At 57.1% G+C, this 27886-nt stretch overlaps 1 protein-coding gene and 1 long non-coding RNA gene across 3 annotated transcripts in view; one reads left to right on the plus strand and one right to left on the minus strand.

Moving 5' to 3' along the window:
- Positions 1-27886, plus strand: part of LOC128909367 (uncharacterized) — a 199762-nt gene that overhangs the window by 8683 nt on the left and 163193 nt on the right. The window lies entirely within an intron of this gene.
- CFDP1 (craniofacial development protein 1) overlaps positions 4123-27886 on the minus strand; it is a 74694-nt gene continuing 50930 nt past the window's right edge. Inside the window, exons 6-7 of one of the 2 annotated variants that reach the window (XM_054200954.1) lie at positions 14579-14737; positions 4123-4324 (exon numbers count right to left, since the gene is read on the minus strand). In XM_054200954.1, coding sequence (XP_054056929.1) covers positions 4267-4324; positions 14579-14737 — 217 coding nt within the window. In that variant the 3' untranslated portion in view covers positions 4123-4266. Of the gene's footprint in view, positions 4325-7307; positions 8184-14578; positions 14738-27886 lie in introns of those variants that run through there. The other variant, XM_054200951.1, reaches the window with a different exon arrangement.

The following is a 27886-nucleotide window of genomic DNA, read 5'->3' on the forward strand; positions in this document are numbered from 1 at the left end:
GGGGTGCAAAGGGTAACGGGTGTGCAAAGAGGGTGTAATAGGGGTGTAACGGGTGTGCAAAGGGGGTGTAACAGGTGTGCAATGGGGTGTAAAGGGGGTATAACGGTGTAAAGGAAAACGGGGGTGCAAAGGGTGTGTAACGGGGCTGTAATGGGGATGTAACGGGGGTGCAAAGGGTAAGGGGGGGTCACAGGGCTGTGGTGGGGGTGTAACAAGTGTGCAAAAGGGGTGTAACGGTGCAAAGGTTGTGTAATGGGTGTGCGGTGGGCAATGGGGGTGTAAAGGGTGTGTAACAGGTGCAAAGGGTAAGGGGGGTGTAACGGTTGTGCAAAGGGGGTGTAACAGGTCTGCAAAGGGTAACGGGGCTGTAACAGAGGGGTAACAGGGTGCAACAGGGATGCAACGGCTGTGTAACGGGGGTGCAATGGGTAACGGGGGTGTAACGGGGGTGCAAAGGGTAATGGAGGTGCAAAGGTTGTGTCAGGGGTGTGCAGCGGGGGTGCAAAGGGGGTGTAAGGGGTGTGCAAAGGGGGTGTAAGGGGTATGCAAAGGGTAATGGGTGTAACAGGTGCGTGATGGTTGTGCAAAGGGTGTGTAACGGGTGTGCAAAGGGCCACAGGGGTACAACGGGCGTGTAACGGGTGTGTAATGGGTGTGCAACAGGTAATGGGTGTGTAATGGGTGCACAAAGGGTCACGGGTGTGTAACGGGTGTGTAATGGGTGTGCAACAGGTAACGGGTGTGTAATGGGTGCACAAAGGGTCACGGGTGTGTAACGGGTGTGTAACGGGTGTGCAATAGGTCACGGGTGTGTAATGGGTGCACAAAGGGTCACGGGGGCGCAAAGGGTGTTGAATGAGTAACGGGAATGCAATGGGGGTGTGCAAAGGGTGTGCAATGGGTGTGCAACAGGTAACGGGCGTGAAGGGGTGTGTGCGGGGGGTGTGTGCAGGGTGTGCGGCGGGTGCGTGACGGGCAAAGGCTGTGTAACGGGTGTGCGAAGGGTAACGAGCGTGCAAGGGTGTGCAATGGGTGCCGGGGGGGTGGTACCGGGGTGTATTTGGTGCCGAGCAGAGATACTGGGGTGTGCACCGAGGGTGTAACGGAGGTGAGTGGCCATCGGACGGGTGCGGGACGGGCAGGGGGGCGTAATGGGGGTGTCACGGGCGGGGGGTGTAACGAGTCGGGGGGTGCCCAAGGGGCAGGTAGGGGTGGGTGCAGTGCGGTGGGTGTGTAAGGCGGGGGGGGTGATGTCTGCAATGGTGGGTGCAAGGGCAGCGCACACCAGGGCGGGGGGGTGCGCACGCGGCGGGTGTCACCCCGGTCCCACCTGGGGGTGGTGTCGGGATGAGCCCCTTGGGTTCAAACCCGTCTCCGGTCTTCCCTGCTTTCCCTCGGCTGAGCATCCCGCCCCGGCCCGGCTGCCGCTCCGGGATGGTGGCACATGGTGGTACTCGTGGCACACCGTGGCACAACGTGGCCTGCCACTGCACACACCATGGCACACACGGCACGCACGGCACAGCGCGGCACACACGGCACACTCTGGCACACACAACACACGATGGCACACCACGGCACATCATCACACACTGTGGCACACCGTGGCACATGATGGCACACCACAGTACACGTGGGACACCATGGCACACGCAGTACACCACGGCACGCATGGCACGTCATCACACACCGTGGCACACCGCGGCACACCATCACACCCCATAGCGCACCCAGCACACCGCGGCACACCCAGCGCACCATGGCACACCACGGCACACCATGGCACATCATCACACCCCATGGCACGCCATGGCACGCACAGCACACCCAGCACACCATGGCACATCATCACACCCCATGGCACGCCATGGCACACCGCGGCACACCTGGCGCACCCCGGCAGCCGTCACGCTGCCTGCCCGGCCTGTTCCAACAGCCCGGCCACGTGTCCCGCAGTCGCCCCGCTGGCCGGCGAGCCCGGGCTTGCCACCGCCACCAGCTGAGCCGCAGTCCCTGCCCGCAGCTCGGGCGCTGCCGGCACCTGCGCCGAGCCGGGCTGGGGCCAGGAGGGTGGCTGCAGGCGGGCTGCGGGCTCGGCATGGGGCACGTTGCGACCTGCGGGGACGCGTGGGTGCCACGCGGCCTGTGGGACACGCAGAAGCATCACAGGCGTGTGCTGGCACGCACCTCTGCCCGCGCACACCATCCCCCGCCATGGCATCTCCTTTGTGCGGCCACGGAGTGCAAACACGTGCCCTTCCCCAAAAAGCGGGAGTCATTCCGCTTCCCGGGAACCGCCACCACTGTCCCTCGGCGTTGATAACCTGCCCGCACCGTCCCCTGCTCGGAGGCAGGTTCCCCTCCGCGTCGCTGGCGGAAGGGGAAACTGAGGCATGGCCCAGGGTGGGAGATACCCGGCAGCAGGGACTGCGGTCGCGCCCGCAAACCGCAGCCGGAGGACCGCGGTTTCCTCTTGCTGGTGGCAGCGGTGACAGCGGTGACAGCACAGGGGCTGAACCCTGCTGGCATCCCTGGGACGGGCTCCGAGCTCCCTGGCCCCTCTCTTGCCACCGAGGCCACGGTGTGTTGGGTACGAAGAGGCCGAGCCCGGCGGGGGTCTCTCCTGGGATGCCAGGGTGTCCCCGGGGTGTCCCCGGGCTGAGGCTGCCGTGGCACGGCTTCAGGCAGGCGCCGAGGGGCCGCCAGCTCCGGCGTTGGTACTTTTCCCCCCTCCCCGTGGCGACGCTCAGATTAAAGCATCCGCCACTGATGCTCGATCCCGGCCATTTTTCGGTGCGTCGGAGCCAAAAATTGCCGTTTGCATCTGCTGCGCGCCCTGAGCTGGCAACAGCTCCCGCAACCCCCCCCCGATTCTGCAGCCCGGCGCCCGGGGCGGGGGACAGGCACCAACAGGTCTCCCTTCGGCTTCTCCCACTTCTAAGAAAATGAAATGCCAAAAAAAAGAAGATGAAGAGCGGAGCATTGCGGGGGCCTTGCGGCGCTGGGGGTGCTCGGAGCCGGGTGGGTGCCACCGGAGCATCCCTGCTGCCGCTGGCGCTGGGTGGGGGTCAGCAGGGGCCCCACCGGCCCCCGCAGCCGGGCTGGGTGTTCCGGGATGGATGCTGCTGGGGATGCAGGTTGCCCCAGCAACGGTTGCTATGGAAAACGCTTCCTCGGTGAAATTTCCAGCCATATTCATGTGTCCGTCATTGTCCTGGGGACAGTCCCCGGTGTCTGGCGAGCCAGGCACGGCCGGCTCCGCACCGGGCAGGCTGCCGCCATGCCACGGGGGACTGTCTGTGCCCGGCGTGGCTTTTCCTGGCTTTTCCTATCTTTTCCCAGCTCTTCCCGGCTTTTCCCGCATGGGAAGGTGTCAGAGGACCCCAATTAGGGGTGTCCAATGGGTGCCAAATAGGTCCCCCAAATGGGGGAGCACAGGAGGCACACAGGGACCAGGGCAGCAGGCTGTGCCATGCCACGTTAATTGCCTAATTGCTAATTAATGTCCTGTTGGCCCAGCCACGTCCCAGCCATCAGATGGGTTGCATTTGGTGAACCCACGCCGGGGCACAGCTCCAGGACAGTGGTACATCCCGGGACAGGGGGGTGGCACTGGGACGCTGGAAGGGCTGGAGCCATCCCCAGGGGACACCAGTGGCTCCGAACGGGGCTGCGGCTCCTGCCCACCATCCCTCGGGAAGCCGCATCCCGTCTCCTGGAGCAGCAATAGGATTACACAGGACTGAGTCTCCTAGCAATGAAGGGAGAAATAAATCCTGTAAGGCAGGACGGGATTTATTAGACTTCAATATTCTGGAAATAATGAGGACATTTCTCTCGGCTTGTAATATCACGGGACCCAACAGGATCACAACAAGGATTTATCCCCGTGCCTTTCCCCGGCGCTGGGTGGGTATTCAGCCACGGAGAGGAGATGGCGTGGGGGAGACGGCTCGTCTTTCCGGAGAGCGGGATGGCGGGGCACCCCCTTGGCCTGCAGAAGAGCGGAGGCGGAGCGCGGCCCTGGGGCTGCCCCGACAGTAGCGTCTCTGTTCCTCTCCCCATTCATCCCCCGGCGAGGGCTGGCGCTGATCCTCGCCCCCGGCCGCGGCTCGCCGCTGGCAGCGGGAAGGGCTGGCTGTGCCGCCGCCGCCGGACGAACCTCAAACCAGCCGCCATCACGCGCGAGGACGCCCCGGGTGGGGATCTGCGCTCCGATGGGGCGGGAGACCCACGAGCTGCCCCGTTATTCCACATTAATCAGCGTTATACCCCGCTGCGGTGCCGGACGGGGCATTGCTGAGAGGAAAAGAGGTGTGAGAGGCTGGAAACAGAAGAGGATGCCGTCACCCCAACATCACCTCCCGGGCATTGGCCCATCCCGGACCCCCCCCGGGGCTAAAGGGAGATGCCTCCTGGGGCCAGCCCCACGCTCTGCTCCCTCCCTGTATGTCCTGCCAGCTGCGGCACAGCACACCGTCCCGCTTTGCCCCATGGTGGCTTGGCCGGCCCCGAAATCCATCGTGGTCCTTGGGATGGTCCTTGGGATGGCCCAGCGGGTCCCATGGGATGCACCCCGGGCAGGCACCTCTCAACCTCCTCCCACGCCGGGAGCCGGACGTTTATTCCCGCATCGCTATCGCCCAAGCAGCTTTAAATGCAGGTTGATTCCCACAGCCCCATAAAATTTGGGATTCCCCGAACCCCGCCGCACAGCTCAATAAAGGCGACCCCAGCAGCTGGTTTTCCTGCAGCTCTGGAGCGTGGCCGCCGCGGCAGAAGCCCCGACTGTCCCATCCCGGGCGCGCAGAGACAATCGCTGCCTTGTTCGGGGCTCGGCCGCACAAGGGGCCCCTTCAGGCGGCCGGGGAAGGGGGAGCCCCTTGGGGCGAGGTGATGCTCGGGCCATGGGGACTCCTTGGAGGGACAGAATTACCCTGAGCAAATGCCCCCGGTGGGTCCCGACCCTCGGAGGACACATGAGCTTCCCGGAGGAGACAGCTCAAGGTGGGAACGTCTCAAAAGAAGGACGCACGTCTCCTGGGAGCTTTGCCCCTTCCAGAAAGCTCAGGGCTGGCGGGGACGCTAAGGGGTGGCGTGTGTCAGGGCCACCCCCCTTTGTGGGAAGGCGGCCGGGCAACGGAAATAGCAAGCGGATTGGCTTTTTTTTTTTTTTTTTCCCCCCTTTTTTCCCCTTCCTAAGCAGCCAAGCTGTGTTTTCTGGAGACCTGTAAATCACTCCTCGTCTTCAGGAAGGAGAGGCGAGGAATACATGATCCAACCAGGCAAAAACGCGGGACGCTTGGGAGCACGCGCCCGGAGGAAGCCAGAAACCGGCTCCAGGCTGGAGCTGCCTCTGGGCTGTCCTGCCCGGCCCGTCCCAGCTTGTCGGGCTGGGAATGGCACCGCAGCCCGGCGTCCCCCAGCCTGGCCAAGCTGAGCCGAGCCGTGCCAGGCATGCTACGCTGCCAGGAACCGGGGAGCCCAGCAGAGAGAGGAGTCGAGCCTCTCGGCCACCGCTGCTAAACCGCACTTTTCCAGCAGGTCAGGTTGCTTCCAAGATTTCAAAATTTTCCACGTTTGCTCAGCTGAAGGGAAGGGGAAAAAAAAAATGAAAACCCCAGAGAAAAGAGAGCGAGCAGTGCTGGGCTGGCGGGCAGGATCCCCTATGCTGGGGTCACCGATATTCCCAATTTACCAGTGGAGGCTGGCCAGATCCCACTAACACACCGTTAGCGTACACGTAAATCCAAAGCCACCCCCCCGCCAAGCTCTCCAGAGCCCGACGCTGTGTCTCTCCGCACACAGCCTGGAGTTCTTTAAGGCTTTTAAGAGCAGGGCCGGGCTTGGTGCCTCTGGCCTGCGGGACCTCCAAAGGTTTTCCTGTTGCATCTCCGTTCAGTTCTTCATAACACAATGCACAGAATCATCCTCCATTTCTCGCCCCCCAGGATGCTGCCGAGCTGCTGGAGCAGAACGAGCCCTAAAATGCAGCCACATCGGAGGCCGGGCACAGCAGGCAGCGTCCAGCAGCAGCCGGGATGCCCGTGCCACGGATTTTGGTCGGCAGCCCCCGGGGAGCCAGACGCCGCCGGCACCCAGCCCGTGTGGGGGTGATGGGACCCTTCCCCGCCTCCGTCCAGCGTGCGAGGACCCAGCCCTGCAGCCATGGGGTGACAGAGGGCAGAGAAGGTCCCCAGTGTCCCCTGCAAAAAGCAAATGGTTTCCCCCGTTTGGCGCTGACAGCGGGGCCAGCCCTCCAGCCCCGCTGGTGGCCGCCCTGCAGCCCCTGCACCAGCGAGGATCTGCTGCCAAACCAGCCCAGCTCGCCTCGGGGTCCCTGCCGGGGGTCACCCTGCAAGCAGGGCAGCCCCCGGCCCGCAGGGAGGAGAGAGGAGGCGGAGATGGTCCTGCACCACCCAACGTGGACCAGCAGCCCGGCTACCACCGCAGCCCCCTCGCGGGGCCAGCCCGGCAGCGGAGGCCGCTGCCGCCAGCCCCGGTCCCGAGCTGAAACCTCCCCGCCGCGGCGCCCTGCACGGTGACTCCGGTTGTTTTTACAGCCAAAACCAAAGCAGCAACAGGCTTGGGAAGCGTTTGGAGATGAAAACATGTTGTCACCCCTGTTGTTTTGTTTCTGTCCAGTTTCAGGCTGGTTGGAGCAGGTCCGCGACAGCTGATTCCGTACAGAACAGGGCGCCGAAGGCAGCAGCTCTCCCCCGAGCACGTGGTGTTTTGTTCTCCTGGATCCCACAACGCGGCCGCAGAGCAAGGGCTGACTCAGCAGCTGACACGTGAGCCCAAAGCCGAGACCACGCTCAGAGCCGCGGGCAAGTGGCCAGCGGCAGCGGCGGCATCGCTCGCCCTGTTAGTGGGAAGGATGGGGCTGGGCGCTGCTCTGCCCCCCCCGGCATGGAGCCCATGGAGCAGGCTCAGAGCATCCTGTGGGGAAAGGCCGGTGGGCACCTCTGCTCCGAGGACATGCATGGGCTAAACCTGGGGAGCTGCCGAGCTCGGCCAGCCGGAGCAGGAGGGATGGCCGAGATGACGGTGCGTTGCTGGCCTCCAGCTCCGACCGCTTGCTCCACACCCAGGCAGCTTTGCTTGCGGAATGTCCCCATGCGGCCAGGATTTGGGTGGGTTTCCTCACTCCTGCAACGCTGCTACGGGAGGGCTACACTGGCCCCATCACCCCCCAAGTCTGGATTTTATCCCAAAGCTGTCCCCAGGGATGGGACTGGGATATAAGCACTTGCCCTGACCCTTGGGCTGCTATCAAGGCAGACACCGGCCACCTCTGAGCAGGGATTTTCACGGTCGCAGCCAGACACTCGTTATTGCGTGTGACCCTTAATTTCTTTGCCCTCTGCGTCCTGCACAAACCACGCTGCCGGCACGCAGGAGTGTCGGGATGGAATACTTTATTCACACCAACGCGCAGATCCTGGCCCATGCTGCCTGCTGCAGCTGCTCCCATCTTCTTGACAGCGTGAACAAGGAAGGATTTCTTCATCGACTTGCTTAAACCCCCCCCCCCCAGCATCATCAGACCCCACAAACAAGTACAGACAGTTCGGCTTTGTCCGGGCAGGAGCGCGGCACGGAGGGGCAGGGAGCGCTGCGGGGCTGGCGGAGCAGGGAGAAGGGCTCCAGCCCCGAATCCCATGGATTATGCACACACAGCAGCCACGAAACCTTCCTGCAGCTCTTCCCTCAACCAAATACACCAGCCCAGCCTTAACCCAGGCTCTGGCACCCTCCCAGCCTCGGGGGCTCCTCCTCCTGCCAGAAGCACCCGCGGTTGGCAAAGGATGGGTGCCGCCATCTCTTCTCCTTGGAAAGCCGCCTTCCAGAATCACGTCGGTCTCTTCTGTCACCTGCTGGACCCTTTAACCCTCAAAGTGCCCCCTGCCCACTGACAAACACCCTCCCCAAACTATTACAGTAAAAGGAAAAACCCGTACATTGAGACATACAGGCTGAGTCTTGGGTAGAGAACGGTTTCCGTGCCCGGTGGTCCGGTGGCTGGCGGCCCCCAGCCAGCGCTCAGGCACAGAAGGGAGCAGGATCCCCCGTGGCCACCCCCGGCACATCAGGGCTTCATCCTGCTCAGTCTGATGTCGCGTTCGATTTCGAACTGCCTGTGATCCACGCGCTCCAGGAATGCTTTCCTCTCGATGTACCTGCGGGCAGACGAGGGGCAGGGGCTGTGAGCAGCGCCGGCAGCGGCCCCCAGCCCGGGGCAAAGCCCACCCCAGGGGACGCGCAGGGAGGGAAGGCATCACCTGCCTCCCTCCCTCTCTATCCATGAGCTGATCGCCGCACTGAACGTCTCCTGCGGACACCGAACCCGCTCTGGGTGCCTCCTGGGGGACTTGCAGAGGTCTGGGGTCCCCACAGTCCCTAGGCTGGAGCTATGGGCTGCCTGCTCCTGCTTCCAGCTCTTCTCTTACGGCTGAGAAATGACCTTCACAAACAGCCTGGGTGGGTTGAGGGCAGGTCCTTGGCACGAGAAGCAGCTCTGAGGCTGCCCAGGCCATGCTGCCCCCCCCCCCCCCCCAGCAAAGCACCTCTCCACTGCAGCGGCACGGCCCACCGTACAGGCTGGTAACGGGCCCAGGGAGCAGCAGGGAAGCAAACGGCATCACCCGGCAAGCCCGCGGCAGCTCAGGGATTGAGGCCAGGGGTTTCCCAGCCCCAGACCAGCTCCTAACCACCGCCGAGTAGGTACTTCTCCCTCTCAGCGCTGCAAGGAAGAAGGTAAGCACGCCTGCGCCTGGAAAAGCACCCTGCCGCTCATTAATGGCATGCAGCTGAATTTTAATGTACTTTGCTGCAAACCCTTGCCACAGATAGCCCAGGGCTGTGCTACTAATTAACCTACAGAGGGAGCGAAATTGCAATTCAAAACAGGAGCTGTAATTGAATCATCACAATTGTTTTGCATTTGTTCCAGGGTGGCAAACACTCGGGCTGTCATGACAAGGTCATTACGCTCGGCACCGGTGCGAGATGCAGGAGCCGTTGCGTTGCATTCGGCATCTCTCTGCCAGGAACCGGAGAAGCCAGTCGCTTGAAAGCAGGAGTGAAGGCTGCAGGGGAGAGGAGCTCGGTGGGTTTTCCAGGCTCCTGGGTGGCTGGCAGCGTGCACGAAGGTGCCTAAGACCCAACTGCACAGCAAGGTTGAAGCCTCCTCCTACCACCAGCCGTGGTCCCTCTAGGGCAGAGGGGCTGCACCGCCTTTGGTGACAAGACCCCTGCAGCCTGGGCTGCATCCCCAGCAGCGTGGGCAGCAGCGTGAGGGGGGGATTCTGCCCCTCTGCTCTGCTCTGTGAGACCCCCCTGCAGTGCTGCCTCCAGCGCTGGGGCACCAACAGCAGAAGGACACGGAGCTGTTGGAGCGGGGCCAGAGGAGGCCCCGGAGATGCTGGGAGGGCTGGAGCCCCTCTGCTGTGAGGACAGGCTGAGAGAGTTGGGGGGGTTCAGCCTGGAGAAGAGAAGGCTCCGGGGAGACCTTCCAGCCCCTGCCAGGCCCTAAAGGGGCTCCAGGAAAGCTGGGGAGGGACTCTGGAGCAGGGAGGGGAGCCATGGGACGAGGGGGAAGGGTTTTACGCTGGAAGAGGGAGATTTAGCTGAGATCTGAGGCAGAAATTGTTTGCTGTGAGGGTGGTGAGCCCCTGGCCCAGGTTGCCCAGAGAAGCTGTGGCTGCCCCATCCCTGGAGGGGTTCAAGGCCAGGCTGGACGGGGCTTGGAGCAACGTGGTGTGGTGGGAGGTGTCCCTGCCCAGGGCAGGGGGTGGCACTGGGTGGGCTTTAAGGTCCCTTCCAACCTAAACCATTCGATGATTCTATAAGGTCTCTGCTTTATGCCGCTATCGAACCTATGCTACAGACTCTGCTGTGCTTTATGCCACTATCGAACTGGCACTGAACATGCTCCCAGGACCAGGGTGCCTTCGCCCTTGCTGCGAGGGATGGCCCTGACACTCCTGCCCACCCAGCCATCATTGGAAATGAATTAATCCGAATTCGTTTCAGTGATTCCTGCCCCCCGCCAGCTCTGTCCCTGAGAGGATGAAAAGCCCCGCGCATCCCTGCTGCCATCCCATTCCCATCGCAGCCCGAGCCCGTCTCACGCTGACACAACTGGGTCAGCTCATCTCCGCTGGCTGCGAGGGGCAGGGGCTGAGCACGGCGTAACGCAGACGATGCGCTGGCTGCCGGGAGGTATTTTTCTGGCCCCCTGGCCGTCAGGGGAGGGCCGTGCCTCGAGGCCCCCTCCCCACGCTGGCTCAGGAAAGGCGGGCAGGGGAGTGTCGCTTCCCTTCATCCCCGCAAGCAGGGAGGTGACCCGCGCCCGGGGCCGGGCTCGGAGAGGCCACGGGAAGGAAGTCGAGGGGGGGTCACGTTGTATGTGACAGTGTGTCGTATTGCTGGGCGTGTGGTTTTCCTCCCCCTCCGCTGCGGAACACCAGCCGCAACCACGGCCGGGAAGGCAAGGGACCGCTGTTATCCTGGGAACACCCCAACCACCTAGGCCACTGATTTTGAAGCTCCTTCAAATTGTGACTCCCTTCTTCCAACCCCAGCAAGGGGTCAGAGCCTTCCTCCTCCTCCTCCTTCTCCTCCGTGGCTGCCGTGCCTCTCCAGCTGGCAGGGACTCGCTCCTGGGGGATTGATACGGATCACGAGCCAGGAATGCGGTCTCACGGCTCTGCATGGAGGAGGAACCTCAGTGTTACCCAGTGCCGTTGTCCTTGGCTGGCCACAGAAAAGCGCCGCCGGGCCCAGAGCGGACCCCGCAGGGCACCACCTGTGCACGCACTATGGTTTATGGGGCAGGCAGCCGGGGAACAAGCCCGGCCGGCTTGTACTACACGCACAGGGAGGCTGGAGGGGCTGACGGACGCTAGCAGGGAAGCAGCGGGTCTGCAGGGTCGGTGCAAGCTCCCCCTGAGCCCCAAACCCTGCGCCCCAAACCCTGCGGCTCCCTCTCCGGTTGCCAGCCTGGCTGCGCGCTGCCAAACAGCAGTGCAAAGTGCACGAGGCAGGCACAAACACCCGTCCGGCCCTTCTCTAAATAACCTTTGCTACCTGAATCGATAGCTACCCGTAAATCATCAGCCCGTGTGGAAACTGAGCAGCTGTGATGCAGAGGAGAGTAAATTTGTTGGGAGAAGGGACCGTCTCTGCTAACGAGGGCAGCTGCAAATTGCTGCGGGGAGGGTTCCATCCGTGACCCCTGCCAGTCGCCATCAGTCACCCAGCGCACGGGGCTGGCCCCGCACCCCGAGCGGGGCTGCTCCCCCACTGGGCCTGCCCTACAAAGGCGGCCCAATTAAGAGGCCGCATTTCCATTTATAAAGCCCACGGGAGAGACGCGACAGCAAAGGGGAGAGCTGCCTTCCCTCCTTCCTTCGGCCCCTCCTGTCGAATCCAGGACAGGCCCTCAGGATCCGACACAACCCGGATCCCGCTGCTGGGGAAACGCGAATCCCCGTCCAGGGCTGGCGAATCCCCGTCCAGCTGCCCGAGAACCGGCACCAGCAGCAAAAAAGATGCCGTGGCCCCGTCGCTCGGTCGCCGCCGGGGAAGGGCCGGGGAGGTCGGAGGCACAGAGAGCTCCAGGCTGCGAACAGCCACTTCTGCAAGGTTACTGCAAAAAAGAGAAATTCAGCCTGCCCTCCCTTCGGAGCAAAAAGAAACGCCTCCTGCCTTCCTCCAGACATGCAGGGCCCATCTCTAGCGCACGGCCTTGGGCAGACGCTTCCCGGAGTGAGTTGTGGCTTTCCTCGTCAGGCAGCCGTTTTTAATTACAAAGCAGGACAGGCAGGGACCAAAGGTTTCTAACGTATGTCGGCACCAGGGATAAAGGCAGCGCCCCGCTCCCTCCTGCCTGGGTTGAAGGGTTAACAACCGCTCATTATGGTTTTTATAGAGATGTGTAAATGATTGCCCACGGAAGGGTGAGCAGAGCCTGCGTTATTAAAGGAGAAGAGGCGGCTGCGGAAGGGACAACGGGCTCCGGCAAAACAACCCGGAGCCGGCGGCAGCTGCGTCTGCGTGATCCGTGCCCCGAGCAGGCTGTGACGGAGCAGGACGCTTCACACGGCGGGCGCTTGCAGGGGGCCCGAAAGCAGAAAGGCAGTGGGGGTGCACGTCCAGCGGTGCTTCTCCTTTCTCCCTCCCTTTACCTTGGAGGTGGATGTAATTCGCAGTGAGCAGACACTTGTTGTTCCCCTCACGTTACACGCCTGACTAGCAGAGCTTTGTGAGGACTGTCTGAAGTTATCAGGGCGTCACATTTCTCATTTGTTTAACGACAAAAACCACTTGCCAACAGCCCAGCGGATTTTCTAGCCTGGGATGCGAGCAGCAGCAAACCCCAAAGCTGTCCAAGCTTACAGATGCTCTTAAAATCGCTGTTTTGCTTTGCTCATCTTTTTCAACGTGCTGATCCCTTCTTCAGCCTTCAAGGACCATTACGTTAGCATCTCCGGAAAGGTCTGCCAGGCGTGAAGAGCGAGCTGTCCTGCTCGTATGGGGTGAGAAAGGAGACAGCACTGCCCAAGAAAGGCTGACGCACGAGGATTGAACAAGCAAAAGATGCCACAAAACGCTGGCGCAGGGGTTGTCCCCGCCTGTCTGGGCTGGGTGCAGCCCAGCTGAGAGTGATGGACCCCGATTCACGCTGATTCCAATGGCTGCGGGAAGAAACTGTGCGTCCCAGGAATCGGTGAGAGATGGTTTGGCTTTTAATGGCGGTACTGCTGCCATCAGCCCCGTCCAGAGGAGCGAAGGCCCAAAGCCGTTACCACAACTTGGCAGCCACTCCGGACACCTGCGTAGGGCAAATTCTTAGAATCATAGAATTGCCCGGGTTGGAAGGGACCTTTCAGATCACCGAGTCCAACCATCAGCGTAACTCTGACAAAAACCATCACTGAACCATGTCGCTCAGCGCCACGTCTGCCCGGCTTTCAAATACCTCCAGGGACGGCGACTCCACCACTTCCCTGGGCAGCCTGTTTCAACGCTTAATAACACTTTCCGTGTAAAAATTTATCCTAATCTCCATCCTTAACCTCCCCTGGTGCAACTTGAGGCCGTTTCCTCTTGTCCCATCGCCTGTTCCCTGGGAGAAGAGACCGACTCCCCCTGGCTGCACCCTCCTTTCAGGGAGTTGCAGAGAGCGAGAAGGTCTCCCCTCAGCCCCCTTTTCTCCAGGCTGAACACCCCCAGCTCCCTCAGCCGCTCCTCACAGGACTTACTCTCCACATCCCATGTGGACAAGCCAGGCGGGTGCCACAGACAGGAACAGGAGCATTCCCTGGAGGTGGGTTCTCCCAAAGCAGCCTGCAGCTCCTGATGGACCTTCATGGGACAAGTTTACCTTCACCCTCCTCCTCCTCCTCCATCGCAGACAGAGCCTGGTAAGCAGCCTGGCTCTCCCTCCAGACTCCTGGCACGGGCCATTTCAACGGAGAGACTTGCGTACAGGGCTCCAACGGTAGCGTTCGCCACGCCGCAGACAGCATTGGCGGTGCTCTGCTGCACGCGTGCTCTGTCACGCGATGTACATCCCTTACCCCCTTGGGTTTCAGGGATCTGGGAGGAAGGCCCCGTCCCCCTCCAGCACTCCTACTGAATTGCTCTGCTTGTTCAAGGGTGAGTGTCCAGAATCAGATCAGGGCAGATCTGACGGGTGTTGTGGAAGGGTGCAAGACCAAACTGACAAAACCCGGCAGTTACCAAATATCTACCTGAAATATAAAATCCCATCTGGTGGAATGCAGAAGCTCTGAGTTTTTCCCGCAGAGTAAAAGAACAGCTTACAATAAAAATACGTTTTATGAGCTGGCCACTAAGCCGGTTACGTTTTCCCAGAGCTTAGCAAAGCACTTGTAGGGGAAACGCCACTTCTGATCTTATTATCCTTCCCTGCAGTGCACGTTATTAACTTTCTGTTTTATTTACAGCATTGCCATTTACTTTTACGATACTTCCATTAACTTCATTGGAGCGAACATCGCTTGATGCACACAACCAACGCCCAGCGCTGCCATAATCTTTAACACACCTTGCCAGCTGTTCTGGGTTTGCATACATCTTTACGCAGGAGGAGGGAGGACAGACGCAGCTGGAACGTGTCATTTGAAGAACGGAACAAAAAAACATACCTCCCAATTTGAGATATTTAAAAAAAAAAAAAAACAAAACACAAAAAACCCAACAAACCAGGGCAAAGGCAATTGCGTTTCCTCATGGGAGTGCTGCATTCGACCGGTTCACGCTGCATCTGTGCCACTAGCAGGAGAGAAAATAAAGCACAGCCAGACTCCACTTGAGCTGGACTTGAAGAACTCACGAGGTCGTTAGTAGAGAGCGATAGGTGCTTGCAGACTTTCCTGTCTCCCTGTGATACCTACAGCAGCTCCTGGCTTTATGTATCCCTAGAATAAATCCTTAAGAAATCCCACAGGTTTGCTGAACTCTCTCTGTAGCAAGCGATGGGGTTCCTGCATGTATAGGAAGTGGTGGGAAATGCTGGACTATTACTAGGTAAAGTCCCTCTTACCCGTCTTTCCCTCGGTTATGGATCGCCAGCTCCTCCACAATCCCCTCCTCCTCCTTGAAGTTCTCCCAGTCCAGTTTAGATTTCTCCAGTGTACTCATCTTCTGCTTTTTGGAGCCGATCTTCCCCAGGAGGCTGCTCATGCCGCTTGGCCTCTTCACCCTGACAGAGATAAGGAAGCAAATGTTACTTAAATGCAGGGAGACAGCGTCAGTTGGCAATGAAAAACGGAGCTGAGAAACGTCACGCGTGAGAGTGGTGGCCTTGATGGTGGCGAGCCACCTCCACTTAACAGATGGCCACCAACTCCAGGCAGCCTGCAGGCGGCAAGGTCACGCTTCCTGCAGATCCTGCTCCGCCGTTCCCCTGGAAGCAGCAGAGTTCATTACACACATATCTCAAGTGCTCGCTTTTTTTGTGAAAGGGCTTTTTCATTTATCTTCTTAAGAGAACAGAAAGCTTTCAGGCCAAAAGAGATCATTAAATCATCCAGTTTGACCCCTTGTATATACCAGGCCAAGCCATTCCACTGATCACCTCCACGCTAAGCCCAGTTCTTTGTCTTGGGTTTACAGTGTTGTTTTCTGGAAGGCATCCAGCCTCAGTGCGTCACCAGCGCTGACAACGCATCTAGGAATTAACCATTTCGTTGGTATCAACGCGCTGGTTTTCAACTTGACTTTGTCTAGCTTTAGGGTCTGGTTTCTGCTGCTTGTTCTAAATTGAAGAGTAATTTGGTGCCCAGGCTGGTCTCATTAGTAATGTACTTGTACACCATAACGAACTTACATCTGAATTTTATTTTTTTTTTTTGACAGATGGAGCTCTTTATGCCCCTCATGGAAATGCATTTTGTCCCAGACCGTACGTCATTTCTAAGGCTTTGTCCCCCTGCTTGTGTTCCAACGGCCTTTGAAGAGGGGGGCACCAGAACCGGGAGTAACCCCCACCTTCCCCCGATTGCAAATCTGCTTCTGCCCAAGGATTGCCTAAATCCTGGTAGTTACACCATCACACGACACTTTGGGTCCCGGCGCACGTGCACTGCGATCCCACACCATCTCCCCGGTCCCAGTTTAGCAGGAAGAACCACCTTGGTCTTTCATCTCCTTGTTCTTAGAGGAGCGAAATCCCACCGGCTTGGCGGGGCCCCCGAATCTCCCCTTCGTGCTGGGAAACGCACACACAGGGCCGGGTCAGCCGGGTTGCCCTCCGAGGAAGACAATTCCCAGGGCCAGGAACCCGTAAACAAACTCGTATTAACCCCTTCTTAAACCCCCCCGGGAGAGAGGGGCAAACAGCATCCCATTGAACTCGGTGTTTACACACATTCCAGAGATAACTTCAGGTCTGCGGGGCCTTTGCCTCCGCAAGAAGCCGGAGAGGAAATGATTCTCGTTCCTGGGAGATGGAGGAATTCGGGGAGGGGGGGGCCCCAAGGAAGGCAGCCAGGTGAGCACGGCAGACGGCTCTCCATCAGTGCTCTCCAAGCACCTTCTGCCCAGGGGTGGCCGTTCTTGGGAACGCATCCAAAGCTCTCCTTATCGCATCATTAGCGTGGTTTATGCTTCCATAATTTGCAAGCCTCTAAAGGAAAATAATTCCGCAGTTCATATGGAACTAAATCAAAGAAAATAACATCTTTGTAAGCCTCAGTCAGAAGGTTCTCAATGCAAGAACAGCTGGGACGACCACTTGGGGTTGCAGCTTCCTGACATAGATATATTGGGCCTACAAACCCTGGATTAAGGGCATCTTGGCAGGCTCCACAGCCACAGGACAAAGCTGCCTGACCTTCCTCATACTGCCCAGCCAGAGGAGCAGGAATATCCTCTTATTTCCTTCAGTCCCTGCCCACTGCTGGAGAACATGCCAATAGCCCACACTTTTCACCCTGCAGGGACACAGAGCAGGCTGGATGCTCTTTTATTCTCTTTCATCCCTGAATGTCTCATCGAGATGGCTACAGCCCTCACATCATGATCACGCAACAAAACCTTGATCCTCGCTCAACCTCCGATTCTCCCTTGCTTTTCAAGACACGACGGCTCCGAGTATCCTTATCTGCAGGTAGCTGGAAAGTGCTGCGAGGGGGCAAAATGCGCAAAGATGTTCTCAGCGGAAGATAAAACCGGAGAGATTCGGTTCCCACACTTGGCTATCTAGGACTCCACGTGAGCCTTACACAACCACCAAACCCAGTATCAGACGCATGTTCAAGTCGCAAGGGAGTGGGAGGAGAGGAGATACGACAAGTAAGAAGGCAAACCCAAACACAACATTGGGCAAGCGTCCCCTGTGGCAGTCCTTGCCGAGCAGCCGCCTGGAAGGCAGGGCCTGATGCTTGTGCCCGGCATTTCCTTACGCTGCACTGGGAGGCCTTGGGTTTGACTTAAAGTAAAGATGCTCTCAGACAGATCTAGAGAAGTTGCTATGGCTGATCCAGCTGGCAACGCTCCTCTGCCCCCAGCTCGGCAGGCAGAAGGTGTTTAAATTAACACAAGCTATTCAATAACACATTTCTCTGAATAGACTTAACTTTCCAGACTCACTTGCGCTTACAATTCTGCCTACCTTTGAAGTCGGAGAGAAGCGGGGATGCAGAAATGGAGGGTGTTGTCCCTTGTCCCTACGTGTCTCCTAAATGCGTTTTGGGATAAAGAACCCCGATGGCGTAAGAGGCATCTCACCTGTCCAAGGGCACTCACAGCTCACCTGCATCCACCAACCCTTCCGTGGGTGGGAGCCTACGGCTGCCGCACAGCTGTACTACAGACTCCGCAAAGGACACGGCACGCACCTGGAAAACCCCCTTGAAGCCGTTTCAGGATCTCTAATGACTGTTAGAGATATCCCTGCCCCACAGACAAGCGACAGGCAGGCTCGGAGGCAGGCTCGCACACGTCAAGACTGGAGTCTTTTCAGCTGAAGAGCTGAGTTGGGACAAGGGCCAATGGGCCAGGCTGGGCTGCAGGACTCGTCCCTGCACGAAACACAGCCTGGGACGCACTGACAGGCAGCTGCTGTCCCCAAACCACAGTGGAGGACATCCATGAGCAAAGGGAACCAAAGGCAAGGGGGTTCGTGGCCAGAGGTGGAAGCTGAGGCGGTGCTGGCTTCACAGCAGGGAGCGGGGGCTGCAGGCTAGGTGAAGGCCGGTCATCACACAGCTTTTCTCCCATGGGAATTGCTGGCATAAATTAACGACCTCTGCATGCACACAATCCACCTGTAACAGGGCTCAAGGCCTCTGAATCTCCCCTTGGCTGTGGATCTCAGGAACATCCCTTAAAAGATACAACTCACCCCACGTTTGAAGCTACTGAGTCTAGGTTGATGGACCTCCATCAAGGGCTTCCAGATAGCCACAAGACTACTTGCAAGTCAACGGTCCCTTCAAGGCAAGGGAACATAATGAAACAGGGCAGGCTACGTCGTACCCTTGTGTTGACGACTACTCCAAAAATACTGTTAACATCTGGTGTCGTCCCCATGCTGGAGGTGGGTCCTGGGCTGGATGACCTGGTTCTGCTCCTTTTTGGACAATTCTGTGCTCCTTGAAGCAGGACCAAGCCCAGGCCAGGCAACGAGATGGAGCCAGGCACGGGCTGAAGGACATGTTCAAGTCTGCTGCTGAGTCTTCACTGCGCGCTGAGCCTTTCATCACCCTGAATAAATCCAACAGCAAACCTGGGGGTGGGAATTCCTACGCTTGTGCCAAAATGAAGTAAATGAGAGACATTAAAGTCCAATTAAAAACTTGCTTGGCCTTAAATGCCTCATCTGTTTAAAAAGCAAGTAAAGGGGCCTGATTAATTGCATTCAGTGCCAACAAGAGGAATTATTACCCTTTTTGTACTCATTAAGGGTATCTGCTGTGGCATCTTTAATCACTAAGGCATTTAAAAGAGAGAAAGTAATTTGCTAAGACATAATGGATCCCGGGGATGAGAATCAGGACAATCGCCTATTTAGGACACAAAGACACGCTCTCACTTTCCACGGTTAAAAAGCATGGCTCGAATCAGCCACTGAACCAGCAAATAAGCGTGCTGGTGAGCTCTGCCCTGGCGGGGGGATTCCCCTGCGCCCCTCTAGCGTCGTCAGGACAAGGGCCGTGCCTGTGCGTCACCCGGCACCGTCACACAGAGGGACAAACAGAAAGCCAAGGGCTCCCTCGCCGACCCACCGTAGGTGAACGCACTCTGTATTCCTGTCCTTAACAGCAAAGCTGCCTCCCACCTTGGCGCGAGCCTGCAGCCCGACCTCGGAGAACTGCTGCTGTACCAACGATGAAGTGTCACTGTCACATGTAATCCCTTGCTGTCCTGTAACGCAAAGGTCAGCAGCGTCCGGGAAACGCGCGCCTGCCGCCGAAGAGGCAGACTTCATCCCAAGCTTTAGAAAATAATCATCAAGCAATAGGAAAACGGGGCTACGAAGGCCTCATCGTGCGTCCTGCCAGTTCTTCTCCCACCCACCCAGAGATGAGGGCTCCGAGGCCTCCTGACACCAACCCCACACGCACTAGAGGTTTCGGTACTTCATCAGCCTTTCACTTACGTTAAGTTTTCCCCAATGACTACATTTCCTTGCTCAGCCTATGACTTGTTGTCTTCTTCCTCGTAGTTACTAAGAACAGATCACTCCCTCACTTTTCGCAGCAGCCTTTTATGTCTTTGAAAGCTTTTTATATCCCCCCCCAACCCGGCTCAGCTCTCTCTTTCCTAGACTAAACAATCCCGGGTCCTTTCAAGCTTTTCTCATTCCTCACGGTTTCCAGCCCTCTGACCACTCTCCCTGGACTCTCTGCTATTGGCCCACATCTTCCTCGAAACGCAGCATCCAAAACAGGAAAGAAAGGGCTTCAGCCGTGGCTTTACCGGCACCAGGAGCAGGAGGAATACTTCAGATGCTTTGCGAAGCATGCAACTCTGTACACGGCCTCCTGTGACGTGTGCCTTTTTCACAACCGTGTGACAGCGTTGACTCATGTCGAGCCTGTGATTCACTGAGATTTTTGTCTGCACCACTGCTGCCAAGCCAGTTATTTCCTTCCTCGACTGGTACAGATAATTACTGCTACCCAGAGGCAGAGCTCTGCGCTGGTCCTTCCGCGCTCTTCCTCCCGTTCGCCCTCACATTTCCCTCGACACGGTGGATCTCGGATGTCTTCACAAATCAGCCTCTCCTGTTCACAACACCCGTGCTGCAGCTGTTGAACAGTAACACCGGGGAAAGTACCTCCCGTTTTTGTGAAATACCAATGGAGACAATTTAGCAGCTGAACTAGCACCAGTTGGCCAACAAGATCAAGCTGATGGCCAGAAGCAGGCAGGGACCAGCAGGGTCAGACTGCGGGAGGAGGTGAGGCCGCATCTGGAGTGCTGTGTCCAGTTCTGGGCTCCCCGGTTCAAGAAGGAGAGGGAACTGCTGGAGAGGGGACAGCAAAGGGCTACCAAGATGATGAGGGGACTGGAACACCTCTCTGATGAAGAAAGGCTGAGGGACTTGGGTCTCTTCAGTCTGGAAAAAAGATGACTGAGGGGGGATCTTATCAACACTTATAAACACTTAAAGGGTGGGTGTCAGGAGGATGGGGCCAGGCTCTTCTCAGTGGTGCCCAGTGACAGGACAAGGGGGAACGGGCACAAACTTGCACATAGGAAGTTCCACCTCAACATGAGGAGGAACTTCTTTCCTGTGAGGGTGGCAGAGCCCTGGCACAGGCTGCCCAGAGAGGTGGTGGAGTCTCCGTCTCTGGAGACATTCCAACCCTGCCTGGACGCGTTCCTGTGCCACCTGCTGTGGGTGACCCTGCTCTGGCAGGGGGTTGGACGGGATGATCTGCAGAGGTCCCTTCCAACCCTACCATTCTGTGATTCTGTGAGGAGCTGTGACGGCTCATGTTGCCTGTCTCCAATGAACAAAGGATGCCCAAAGGACACCTACTCACGGGTTGATCAAGAAGCCAGCAGCGTCCCTGGCTCCAGCCAGACCTCCTCCCTTGGGGATGACAAACCCTCTGCTGCTCTGTTTCTGCTGGCTCTACGGGAGTGTACAGACGGCAAACCCTGCGCTGCTTCCCCATCCGCCTTCCATCATCCTCCTCCTTATGGGTAACAACAACTTCTGTAGCAGGAAAGTCCTACTTCTGTCTTCTAACAGTACTTTTAAGAAGGGCTCAATTCGTAAGAAGCAAATGCTGAACACAAGATAGGATGTGACTGATGCTTAGTTAACACCTCGCCACTCCCCCACCCCTCTTCTTGTGGCACGTTTTGGGGAAATACTGTGAGCAAATGCACTGAAGAGGACAGTCACTGATGTATGCAAATCGTGAGTGAGATGCTTGTTTTCCTTCCCTTAATGAAATCCAGCCCCCCGAGTCCCTGTTAAACAGGGTGGCTAATAACCTACTTTGTCAACAAAGATCTTGTGACAAAGTGGCTGCTGCAAGGCTTGGAGCAAGAAGCACATTTTTTAGATGATGCTGATTCCACCGAGGCCTCCTGCACACCCTGCAGCTACGTGGTGGAAGAGACAAGATAACAGAGCAGGACATCTTCTCTGGTCTCATCACAGGCTTCTGCAGCTCCCTGAACAGAGACAATTTGGTGCTGGGCACCCTATCACCTTCTAGCATAACCCAAAACATCTGGTGACCCTCCATGAGGCACCGCAGAGCAACCTTTCTTTTTGCAGAAATAAATCTGGACTCACAGAGATGACATGATTTCATCAGAAGGAAATCTCGCGAGGGCAGGAAAGAACCCAGATCTCCCGCCCCAGTCTTTCTTTGTACTCAAATTATTAAAGAAATCAAATTTACCATTGAAAAAGGCAGGTTACAACTACTACCTAAAAAACCCACTCTCAAGGAAGGTTCAGAGCCAGGATGGAGAGTTTTTGTTGTGCATTAGATGATGAGACCATTGCAGTGGGGAAGGAGGCACCTGCTTGCAGGTATTTCAGCATGACGGCTTTGCAAATGTTCATGCAGAAGAACCCAACCCCAACATAAGCTATAACACGAACCACTTCCCTGCTTGGCTGCCTGTAACGCAGAGCAGCACGTCAGGTCCTACTCTCAGAACAGGATGCTGGCGAGTAAATGTCACCGAGTACAGAAAGATGGCATCTCAGGCCACGCTGCCCTGAAAGCACCGCCTTCATCAGCCTGGGCTGCATCCCCAGCAGCGTGGGCAGCAGCGTGAGGGGGGGGATTCTGCCCCTCTGCTCCACTCTGTGAGACCCCCCTGCAGTGCTGCCTCCAGCGCTGGGGCACCAACAGCAGAAGGACACGGAGCTGTTGGAGCGGGGCCAGAGGAGGCCCCGGAGATGCTGGGAGGGCTGGAGCCCCTCTGCTGTGAGGACAGGCTGAGAGAGCTGGGGGGGTTCAGCCTGGAGAAGAGAAGGCTCCGGGGAGACCTTCCAGCCCCTGCCGGTCCCTAAAGGGGCTCCAGGAAAGCTGGGGAGGGACTCTGGAGCAGGGAGGGGAGCCATGGGACGAGGGGGGATGGTTTTAAACTGGAAGAGGGGAGATTTAGGTGAGATCTGAGGCAGAAATTGTTTGCTGTGAGGGTGGTGAGCCCCTGGCCCAGGTTGCCCAGAGAAGCTGTGGCTGCCCCATCCCTGGAGGGGTTCAAGGCCAGGCTGGACGGGGCTTGGAGCAACGTGGGCTGGTGGGAGGTGTCCCTGCCCAGGGCAGGGGGTGGCACTGGGTGGGCTTCAAGGTCCCTTCCAACCCGAACCATTCTATGCTTTTGTGATGATCAAGCCCCAACCTTCCTGCAGCCCCTATCCTCCCCAGCTCCCCTCCTCACTGAAGCCTGCGATATTTTCTTGCAGCACGGTGATGGCAGCTCTGTTCTCACCACCCCAAGCGCTTCGATGGCAGGGACGCAGGTGAGAAACTCTGCCGCTCAGAAGAGAGAAGAAGAGCACAAGGTTTTGTAAATAGTAATATCTATTCCTGCCACGAACTGCTGTAAAGCTGAATAGTTTCCTTAACAGCAGGAAATGGTTCTCATACAAACTAACCACAGCTGGGCAACTGATGCAGCCAGTAAATACTTTCATTTTAATACAGTGGAAGATTCCTGCCCAGCGTACCATGGGTCGCCTGCCCCGCTGTCCTCCCTTCAAACAACAACGTGCATGGGTGTGAGAGACGCTGCAGGAGGAGGATGTATGCAGAGACTCGGCTGGTGGCCTGTGTCCCAGCTCTGCTCTTCACTCCCAGCCTCACCAGACCATCTTCCTCGACAGAGGAGCGAAACCACTGGTGGGGAGGCAGAGGGGCCCACGGCAGGAAGGGGAGCACAGTGCCATCTGCTCCTCAAGGTCAGGGTGGTCTGGCTGGATGGAGCAGGCAGCAGCAGAACGATGGTGCCCGGTACTGGTAGCTTGCAGGAACCTTCCCCAGAATGATAAAACAGGTCTTCCTCTTCAGATCCTAAAACTGAGCAGCTCTTCCCATCCCTCACCCTGCGTAACTAGCCAAGGACAGAAAAATCTCCAGCCGAGGACAGAAAAATCTCCCAGGGCCAAACCCAACTGCATTTCTTTTTTTCTTTTCCCCACTTGGCCTCATTTCCCGAACAGGCACTCGGATGGATGTGGAGAGCAGCCCAGCCCCATCTCAGCCCTGCCTGTCACAACAGGTATTTTAAAAAAACAAACAAGAAAGCCTCCCTGGTGCCAAACAAACAAACACTGAAATCCCAGGTGGGGGAAAAAAAACAAACCAACAACCAAGCGAGGAGGAAATGAAGATAAAAGGCAGGGTGGTGATGACGCTGTTTGGAGGGCAGCAAACATGGGGCATGGAGAGGACCAGACCACCCGATTCCCACTGCCTGGCCAGGGCAGTGCCGTCCCACGAGCTCGCTGCCAACTCAGTGGTGCCTATCCATACGCTCCGCTTGCTGATACTCAGCATTTATACCCTAAATCACACATAGATTGAGCCAAAGAACCTGCCTGAAAAGCTCTAGGAGTAGCAGTGATTTATCTTTGTGGCGAGGATCATAAAGCTCCTCGCACTCTGAAGAGCGACACGCACCAAACCACGCTGGAAAAGGAGCCATGACTGGGGCAAAACCCATTTGGCGGTGCCACGGGGCACGACGGAGCAGGCAGCTGCATCCAGGGGTAGCAAGAGACGCAAGTACACTGGCAAAATGCAATTACCCTGCCTGCCATCCTGCCAACAGACTGAGGCAAACTTACCGCTACTGCACGCAGGGCTTCGCTGACAGCAGCAGTCGGCAGCCCCCGGTGAGAATACCCCCAGTACAATTACCCTGCAGAAGGTGGCTGGTCTGGCTGCGGCGGGGCCAGCCTGAAGTACTTAGAACAACGACACGAAAATGTGGATTATCTATATATTACAACTCGAGCCGACGGCATGAGTTAACTTTTTTCAGGCTTTTGTTCAGACTTGCCAACCCCAGTTAACCCCAAGTTGCTTTGCCATGGCTGCTGTTGCAATGCAAGCTAGCAAAATCTGAAGAGCTAAGCGGAGAACCCAGGTCCTTTCTGGTTTCCGATGTCACCAAGACCTCAGGAGACACACCACACGCCACCCCCCCCGCCCCGAGACTTCAGGACAGCCTCACGGTGAAGACCCCAACATGAACAGTGATGCTCACAGCTTCTTTCCACTTGTAGGAAGTCTTTGACACCGACTGCTGAGCTGAGGAGGTAATCCAGCATCACAGCACAAAGCACAACCGTTGTTAAAATAAACAACGTGTCAGACACATACGGAAGGGAAGGTGCAACCTCCCAAGAAGCAAGTGATACGTCCCCTTCCCACACACCTGCCCCCCTTCCTACGGCCAGGGCCTACTCGGAGAAGAGTTGCAGATGGAGATAAAAGGCACCGCGAGGCAAGGAGAGCCGGAGTGCTACCCGCCGGCCAGCCCGGCAATCGGAGCCTGGCCGAGATGACAGGGTTTCCATCAGTGTGGAGAGGCAAGGGCCGATGCGCCAGACTAAATGCCTGCGTGATGCTGCCTTGGTGAGGACTGCTGCAGGCAGCGGCAGAGCTTGCCACGGGCACAGTGGATGCTGGATGTCTCTGTGTCTAAATATAGTCAGTGGGGAACAGAGATTTGTCACAGCGGAAAAAGCCATGTCACTCCCAGCTCCCAGCAGCAGCAAGCAACGGCCCACCAAAGGGCAACGCGCTGGAATTCCAGCTACTGTTTTATTGCTGTTTTATTAAACCAGTGCAGTGAGTTTCTGTGGGACTTGACAAGTTGTGTTATGCTGCGTCACTCCGGCAGAACGCACCTCACCTTCAGGAGGGAAGTAAGTGTCACGGTACCAGTTTATGAACATCAAACCCGACAGGGCAGGCGGCGAAGGGGCTTGCAGAGCATCACGCCACAGGATGCCAGTGGAGATCCCAGTTAGTGACTTATTTTCTGGTGCACTCTCCGAGATATACCAACACTCTGTGCTAATCTCCACATCATGAATCGTGCTGGATAGGCCTTGCCAAAGCGCAGGGCTGGAAAACCAGACCTAAGGGCTGCCTTGCTCCAAAACAGGACAGGACAGATGTGGTACCATCTTCTTCTCCAGTCCGCTCCCCAAACTGGGGGACAGCCCAGGTGTGAACATACAGTAATACTGCATGCATACATATAGTCATTCCAGGAATAAAACCAGAGTTGGGCCTCCGTGTACGCCAAGAGGCAAGTTTTCTGAGCAGGGGAGAGATGGGATGCTCAGCTGGAGCATCAAGGAGGTCCCATCCCATAGCACCCAGCTCTGCACCCACCTCTCCGGAGGACCTGGTCGAGAAGCATGGGCTGGAGTCTCATTTCACAGGCTTTGGAGGACAAGCAGCACATCAGTTCTGAAGGAGCTGGCTGGCTCAGGCTGAGCCCCTGACCTGCAGGTCCCCTTATCAGCAGGAAGGGCTCATTAGGGAACAGACCAGAGTTTCCTGCGCAGGACCGAACCCTTTGTGAAGGGACTGCTGCCATGGAGAACCCACTTCCTAACAGCCAGAGGAAGCAAAATATTTTCCTTGGGCCTCTGAGACAGAGTTGCTATGGGGTGGCTGTCAACAAAATAGAGTTGCAGTTGTGGAGCTGGGCAGCGCACGCCACGCACGGGCTGTTACTGCAGGAGAAAGGTGCTCCCAGCAGCATCACTGCCTGCCCCCAGCGCCGGGCACGATTCAGAGCGGCATAAGGCCCCTCTGTACCAGCGTAACTGCAGCTGCCCTGCGGGCTGTACTGGCAGAACTATTTTAGCAAAAACAAAATCTCGCACCCTCCTAATCAGTGTGACATTGTGCGGAGACCAGGGCTCGCTCTGGCTCCTCTCCAGCCCCCAGCACAGACGGAGCCTGTGTCAGTAGCAGACTCTCCTCCTGCATTTGCAGCGGGCCAGCCAATTACGTTACAATATCTGCGTACGGAGCTCAACAGGAGCTTAACTGAAAGAGCTGTAGCATTCAAATGACTTCTGATACTATGAAGACGTTAACGATTCCCACCCAGTGCTAACCGGCCCTGCCTGATGCTCGGCTGATGGGTAAGGACCTGTAAACTCAGGGCTTGTCCGCAGCCAAAGCTACGCCCCTGTTAACTCAGCACCGCAGCCGCGGCCAAATGCTGACGGAGTTGCCCTCTCCCAGCTGGAAACCGCAGCAACTCCTCACACGAGCTCTCCTCCGCCCAGGGCATCCATACCATACAAAACCAGACCTGCTCCTGCCACCCAAGGACCACGTACACGCACCAAAACTCTTCTCACACGGACTAATCTGGACCTGCACGGCACTGCTTGCATGGATTCTTTTCATTGAAAAATATTATGCGTGCTCTTCATACATAGTTTACGTTGCTCTTCAGTTGTGTAAACATTTTGGGATAATGATGTGCCAGTTTCAGATGGATTTTGCTACACCAGCACAGAACCAGCCCCCCTACCCCACCCCAAGGCAGCTGGCTATATTTAGTCGGGTATCTTAGGGCTGCCACCAAGAAGTGGCAAGAAATGCCTGTTATAAAGCTGTCTGCATGCGTGTGGGGGGGAAGGTGCCCTGCTTCTACTATTCCCATTTCCGACCCCATGCAGAGAAATCAGCAAAAACGCAGATACAAACAAGTTACCAGCAAGCTTACGCTCCTGCGTGGCTGTGAGGCACCTCGTGCCCCAACGGCCGGCAAGAGCAAAGAACAAAAGGGAGAAGGCACGATGCTTTTGGCATCCACGACTAACGGGTTGATGACCCGAAAGCTGCCAGAAGCTACTGCAAGTTGGTAGCTGTGGTGTTGAGTGTGTTTGCTGGGCTACAGCTTGGGTCATATGCTGGAGTATTTGAGAGTAACACCCTGCGTTACGCCCATATTTAGCCATGGAAATAAGTGTGACTTGACTTTCAAACACTCGCTGCTCCCACTGACTTCACTGGGTTCAGTTGAGATATTTCAAATAAAACAATAACGACCACAACTCTGGGCTGGGACCAAGCACAGACCGTTTTTATCTTAAAAGGCATTTCTTTGAGAACGTTCCGGGCTGCTAGAACCAACGGCACCCAAGTTATTTCACCGTGCAACCTTAAAAAAAGTTGACAGCTTTGTCTGCAAAATGACACAGATTAATTGGTGACCAATCGGTAAAAAAAGAAAGAGTTAGAAAAAAAACTGCTGGCAAACAGAGGAGAAATTCTTCCTCTCTTCAGAGCCTCACTCTTTCCGCCTTTGTCTAACAGCAGATCTTTTGTTGGGGATTTCAGTTGCGAGCAGCCCGGAGGTACGCGGGGAATGTCTTGGTTATGACGAGCCCTCCGGACTGGTGCGCGGACTCGGTTTTAACCGGCAGAGAAACCGCTTCCCCATCACGCCTAAGAAGTCCTGCTAATGGAATTGTTCCAGCGCTAAAGGGATTTCAAAGTGAATGACTGCGGATGGCAGAGCAGCTGGTGCGGCTCCCAGGTGGCTCTTTCCAGCGCGGTGTGCCACGCAAGGAGGATCTCACCCCCCCAACCACCCCAGCCTTGAGAAAACAACCCCCAGGGTGTCCCCCCCCAGTAACACAGAGTCCCCGGCTCTGTCCCTGTGACTCGTAGGCAACCCCCAGCTTTAGTCCCAATTAGCTGCCCACTGTACGAGATCAATGCCAGGCTTTGATCAAAATGAGGTGAGAAAGGCAGGACAGAAGTAGGGAGGGACCCCCTCCCTCCTCCCCCAGTAATTAATCTGACAGCTTTAAGAATAGTTCTGATTAAAACAAATAACGCCGCCTTCCACTGGCTAATGTTTGCAAAGCTCTGCAGCC

Source organism: Rissa tridactyla, chromosome 4 (assembly GCF_028500815.1).
Source record: "Rissa tridactyla isolate bRisTri1 chromosome 4, bRisTri1.patW.cur.20221130, whole genome shotgun sequence".
NCBI lineage: Eukaryota > Metazoa > Chordata > Aves > Charadriiformes > Laridae > Rissa > Rissa tridactyla.